Raw genomic sequence first — 6,415 nt, 5'->3', positions numbered from 1 at the left:
GGTCCCCACCAATAGGGTACGTGGAGCCGTAAAGATCTTGACGCCGTAAATTACCGTCGTCCGCGAGGAGGCAGCGGCAGCGTACGTACCGACCTCTACCGTACATAAATCGCAGATAGCACCGCTGCGTCTGCGGTGTTAAGCTAACTACCTCCATTTGTTTACAGAACCTCTGATTACACAGCCTTACTTACACAAAATAATAGCACCATATTAATTTATGGAAAACGAACTGGCACACGCTTAGTATGTTTCACCCGAACTAATTATTTTAGCCTACACACAACACATGATTGTGTTAAACTGCGTGCGATACTTTAATGATCGATCGAGTTTTTTATTTTGTTACTTACCTTACCCACCAGGCTACCGCGAAAACTCGGGCAAACTAATTATTTTCAATATGAACTCTAGCTTAATCGGATTGTAGTTTTCATACGCCCCTATATTGTAAATTTCTTCGAAATCGCTGTAGCCCTTATTGAGAAATCATTAAAAAATATATGCAAATGTATCTGAAAAAGTATGATAGATTATTTGCCGCTACTGTATATAGTATTACTAACAAATACCTACATGTAAGATTACAGGAGCTACCGTGACTACCCCTAATAAATCCTCTTATGATAAATATAACTATCTATATAAACGCTAGCCAACTTTAGTGTTATAGGTACCTTCAGAAGCAGACATCCATAGATTACGGTTTCCGCTTACTAGACCGTAGGTACCTATTTGTGGGCCTCCATCATAGAAAAATACAAACGTGAAGCCTGGAAAAAACCTTTAAAACATCATTCGTGTATTTGTCAAAGCCGAGTTGACCTTTCGGATTCCCAGCGTGCAAATAGGGAGCGGCGGTTGGTTGACTCAGCTCTTGATTCGCCGTGTTGCGAATGCACGCTCTCGTTGTTGTCACAGCCCGTTGCACCACGGATACGTACTCATAGCTTAGATTACATAATAGCCATGATATTCAGATATAAAAAGTATCGAAAATAAAGCCTTCTGCCGCTAACCAAAAATGTACAATTGAAATCAAGACCTTGTGTGCATGGCATATGTGCAGTGGAAATATTTATAAATATTTTAACAAATATCATAGCACACTATTTTAACAAATATCATAGTCCCATCCGGAAGAAAGCATGAACTGGTCAGTGGTCATGCATCTGGCTTATGAAGGTAAAAAAAGAGGTATGTATGGAGTGTACAGTGGGCGTTTTTTTTTTGTTGTCCCCTACACTTTTTTTTCAAGTTTGGGATTTTTTATGTTGTTTCTACTCAGAATCACGAGCTCTTTCTATCCTTATAGGAGAAAAAAAGTGTCCCAAAATTTCCATACATTTTTCGATCTTTCCATTCCACGACCGCCATACAAAGTCTATGAAAAATGGTGAGGTAATGAAAATAAAAACCTTAGGACACTTTTTTTCTCCTATTAGGATAGAAAGAGCTCGTGATTCTGAGTAGAAACAACATAAGAAATCCCAAATTTGAAAAAAAAGTGTAGGGGACAACAAAAAAAAAGTCCCTGTACTCCTTTATTTACAAATAACTAACATTTTTATGATGATAAATTTAAGAATTAATAAGGAAACAAACCGTCACATACAGATATATTTAAACTTGTAGATATACAATTTTATAAATTCAGCTTATAAAATTGTTCGGTATGTGACAGGGGACGAGTGAAACTAACGGCGGCTGATATTACACTACCTTTATTTATGCAAAGTGTTAGTAGGGGTCGAGGCACCGAACCCGCTATAGATAGCTACGTATACATATACAACATCTCCCCCTAATAGTTTTATAACCTAAATTACATAATACAAAAAAACGGTTTATAATCGACCCTAGGGACAGGACGCAACGACATTTGTCCAGCCGTTCTACTTGGACTTACGGCTTCGAGTTGAGCCTCTGCATCTTGTGCACCTTCTGTGCCGTGGCTCTGTTCTCGTGCTTCAAAAAACTCGTCGTGATCCCCGTCATCAGCTGACGCGGTCGGCGGCGCGGCCTCGCCTGTCTGCAGGTCTGGTGGCGTCGTCGCAGTAGATGTCGGCGTGGTTCCGCTCCCCTCCACAGTGGGGGACTGTGGTGGCTCTGCTGTCTCTGGACGAGTCATCTCAGGTTCCTCTCTGCATAGCTCAGACAGAGAAAGGTCAATGTCGTCACCCGATGTCGATTCAATAGTAGTCGTGTCTCTGTCTATAGTGCCACTTTGTTTGTTGTTTGTCACTGTCCCTGTAAAAGCTACCAATTGATTTTTATGTTTTTTTAATTGCAATGCAGTTACACTGTCTTGCACAATGTATACAGTTTTACCCAATCTCTTAATTACTACACCCCTATTCCATGTAAATTTACTGTTACTTAAATACTTTTTAAACATAACTTTATCACCCGGCTTGAAACATTGCTTATTGGTGCCACCATATGCTTTAGTCTGCAAACACTGTTTATAATTTACAACGTCAGCGAGAGTGTCAGGTGAGGGCGGCGCGGCGGCAGGTACATTAGGTATAATTAAATCCAGGCGCGAACGAAGTTTCCGCCCGAATACCAGCTGGGCAGGCGAAACGCCCGTAGTGGTGTGAACTGAGTTTCTATAGTCGAATAGGTATTTTAATAAATTTTGATCGACTTCCTTTGCACTACTACTCAGTAAACATGCTCGTATACCTTTTTTTACCACCTTTACGAAGCTTTCCGCCTGTCCATTACTGGCCGGGTTATAAGCGGGAGAAGTTATATGGGAAATCCCATTTACCGCACAAAAATGCGCAAACTCATTTGACGAGAAACAAGTGCCATTATCACTAACCAGAGTATGCATAAGACCAAATCTTGACATGAAGTCATATAATTTAGCTATAATTGCATTCGAAGTTGTATTGTTCAATAAATATACTTCTACCCATTTAGAATAGGCGTCTACGACAACTAAGTACGACTTATTATTTACCGGTCCGAGTATATCTGTGTGTATTCTGTAGAAAACCTGCTGAGGGTAGGGCCATACAGCCAATGGCGCACGGGGAGGTGTTGGCCGGAGTTGCGAACATACAAGGCAACTTCCAATAGTACTTTCAATTGCCTTATCTATGCCCGGGAACCATAACCTACTCCGTGCTTCCGCTTTGCACTTGACTATACCTAAATGTGATTTATGAAGTTCAGCTAATATTTTTGTCTGCAATCTTGACGGTATCACTATTTTATGGCCTCGCATAAGACAACCGTTCTCAACTGAAAGTTGGTTCCTACATAAAAAATAAGGCCGTATATCTGAATCAGATATTTTCCTAGGCCACCCGTCTTGAACATATTTTATCACTTGCCTTAAAGTTAAGTCCCTAATACATTCCTCACGCAAAGTGTTGAATGTGATCGGCAATGTATCATCAACGACAAAGTTAATATATGAAGCCCGATCGTCAATAAACTCTGCCCCTGCGCTGGTTTCGTGGCCCGACTGCGAGCCGGTGCATGAGTCACCGGGCAGGGTTGCGCGGGAGAGGTAGTCAGCGCTGTTATCAGCACTACGTATGTATTCTATTGTGTAATTATATGCACATAGAAACATAGCGTAGCGTTGTAATCTGTTTGCTGACACCTCTGGAATTCCTTTGTATGGACCGAATATTGATATTAGGGGCTTATGATCAGTGCGCAAAACAAAAGGAATCGTCCTACCATACAAATATTGATGAAAACGACGGACTCCGAAAATTATTGACGTGGCCTCTTTCTGTAGTTGGGAATAACGTTTCTCGGCGGCATTTAGCGTTCGAGAAGCATAAGACACAGGACGTTCGACGCCGTCATCATCAATAAGTGATAAAATAGCCCCAAGGCCGTAAGGGGATGCATCCGTGGTCAAAATTATGGTCGCGTTTGGATTATAGTGGGCCAACAGCTGATCTGAACTCAAATGTTTTTTTATGGCCATAAAGGCGTCGTTATGTTCAGTATTCCAAACCCATTTACTCCCCTTCTGTAACAATTGGTATAACGGACTAAGTAGTGACGATGCACTAGGTACGAAATTTCTATAGTAGTTTACTAAGCCCAGAAATGACTGTAAGCTTGCAACATTAGTCGGGGTAGGCGCATTTACAATAGCATCAACTTTTTTGGGTGACTTTTTCAAGCCGTGTTTGTTTATAGTGTATCCTAAATACTCTAACTCGTCCTTGAAAAAGTCACACTTAGCTTTTTGTAAGGTTAGACCGGCATCCTGCAGTCTTTGAAGTACTGCCCGCAACCTCGTTAAATGCTCCTCCCTGTTAGCTCCTGTCACCAACACGTCGTCTAACATACATAAAACTCCGTCCATACCTGCCAGCACGCACTCCATAACGCGCTGGAAAATAGCCGGCGCGCTTGCTAAGCCATATACTAATCTGGTATATAGAAATAGCCCTTTATGCGTGTTGATACAAGTGAGTTTTTGAGATTCATCATCAAGAACGCACTGCGCGTACGCTTGTGAGAGATCTAGTTTACTAAATTGCTGTCCGCCATGCAATTTGGTAAATAACTCTTGTGCAGTGGGTAACGGGTACTGTTCAACTAACAGCTGTTTATTAATTGAGACAGAATAATCTGCGCAAAGCCGTAAAGACCCATCGCGTTTTAATACCGGCACTACCGGCGACGCGTACTCCGAGTACTCGACCGGTTTTAGTATACCTACTCGTACTAATCGCTCTAATTCGTTTTCAACTTTTTGGCGCAATGCGAAGGCCATTGGGCGCGCTTTAAAAAATATGGGCTTCGAGTCACTTTTTAAAAATAATTTTATTTTATATTTATTAAAAGTGCCTAGTTCGTCAGAGAAAACAGCGGGATATTGTTTTTGTAATATATCTAAAAAGTTATTTGACGATTCGCAAAAATGAACGGGTGTGGTAATTCCTAAACCGTAGTGAGCCATAAAGTCCCTACCTAAAATTGGTGGCCCACCATTACGAATGACATGAACGTCAAACGTATGAGGTTTACCCCAAAAAGAAAAAACTAACGGGGCGATGCCTACGCAACAAATATTACCGCCTATATAAGTATGTAACCGCTTATTGGGTTGGGATAACGGCACGTGTTCGAAATATTGTAAATACACCTGTTCCGAAATTGCGGTAACCGCTGACCCGCAGTCATACTGAAACTTCATTCTTACCCCGTTGACGTCAATTATTTCTGTCATTGGTTCCCCATTAACAGTACGAATATTAAGTAACTCACCGTCATCGCCGTTCTCACCGACACTCTCGTTTTCCACATAATTAATTTTTTTGCACATCCTATTCAGATGACCCTTTTTGTTACACTTCCTGCAAGTGTAGTTAGCGAACCGACACTGCTCTGTGGTGTGATTTTTAAAACCACATACCGCGCACTTCACTTTAGCATTAGCACTAACACTAGGTTTTGTAGCGATCTTGAACAGTTGATCAGGTGACGACGAGGCCTGGGCCGGGGCAGCTCCTGCGCGTGCGTTGCGCACGCTCTCCGCCAACTCCACCGCTTTCGCCAAGGTCACTTTGCCAGGTTCTAAGGCAAACAGCTTCTCGCGCTCCTTCCCGGATAGCATTCCCATTATAAAACGGTCCCTTAATGCTTCCTCGAGATTTGAAAAGCTGCAATGCTCCGTCAGTCCACGCAGTCTTGCAGCCCATTCCGTGTAACTTTCACCCTCCTTTTGCACAGCTGAATAAAATTTAAATCTTTCACCAAAAACACAGCGTTTTGGAGAAAAGTGTGCATCCAAAATTTTGTGAATATCTTCATACGGCAAATCATGTAATAATTTAGGCAAGGCTAAATCTGCCGCTAACTTGTAGGTAGCCTCGCCGAGTGCACTCAACAAAATCGCGCGCCGCTTCGCTCCTGTCGTGTCGCTGTCTTTGGTTATATCGTTCGCGATGAACCATTGCGACAACCGATTTTTATACACCTGCCACGTTCCCGTATTATGATCAAAACTTGTTAAAATTCCAAAATGAGACATTATACTTTTCACTTTTTTATAAACGCGGGTAGATTCGTCGCCACTGTTCGGTATGTGACAGGGGACGAGTGAAACTAACGGCGGCTGATATTACACTACCTTTATTTATGCAAAGTGTTAGTAGGGGTCGAGGCACCGAACCCGCTATAGATAGCTACGTATACATATACAACAAAAATAAATTACAATTAAATAAAAACTAAATTACAACTACTTAACACAAATAGTCCCCCAGATCCGATCCCTGCGGAAGGGTGCCCATAATGCTGGCTACATTCCGCCGCTGAATGGCAACTCCGATTCTTTGAATCAGAATTAATTAATATTTAAGTAAGGTTAACTATTTATCTTTTAAACAATTATCACTAAAAGCGAAGGTCATCGTTTCAGCTCGGG

The 6,415-nt window shown here is 41.7% G+C and overlaps 1 protein-coding gene across 1 annotated transcript; it reads right to left on the bottom strand.

Annotated features, from left to right (window-relative positions):
- Nucleotides 1-1,820: 1,820 nt before the first annotated feature.
- On the bottom strand, nucleotides 1,821-6,135 carry LOC134662557 (uncharacterized protein K02A2.6-like). The gene has a single exon (XM_063518823.1). The coding sequence runs from the start codon at nucleotides 6,017-6,019 to the stop codon at nucleotides 1,826-1,828; it is 4,194 nt and encodes a 1,397-aa protein (XP_063374893.1). The 5' UTR covers nucleotides 6,020-6,135; the 3' UTR covers nucleotides 1,821-1,825.
- Nucleotides 6,136-6,415: the final 280 nt, after the last annotated feature.

Source organism: Cydia amplana, chromosome 3 (genome assembly GCF_948474715.1).
Source record: "Cydia amplana chromosome 3, ilCydAmpl1.1, whole genome shotgun sequence".
Classification (NCBI taxonomy): domain Eukaryota; kingdom Metazoa; phylum Arthropoda; class Insecta; order Lepidoptera; family Tortricidae; genus Cydia; species Cydia amplana.
Note: the sequence above shows the minus strand (reverse complement) of the source record. Positions and strands in the feature narration are given on the sequence as shown.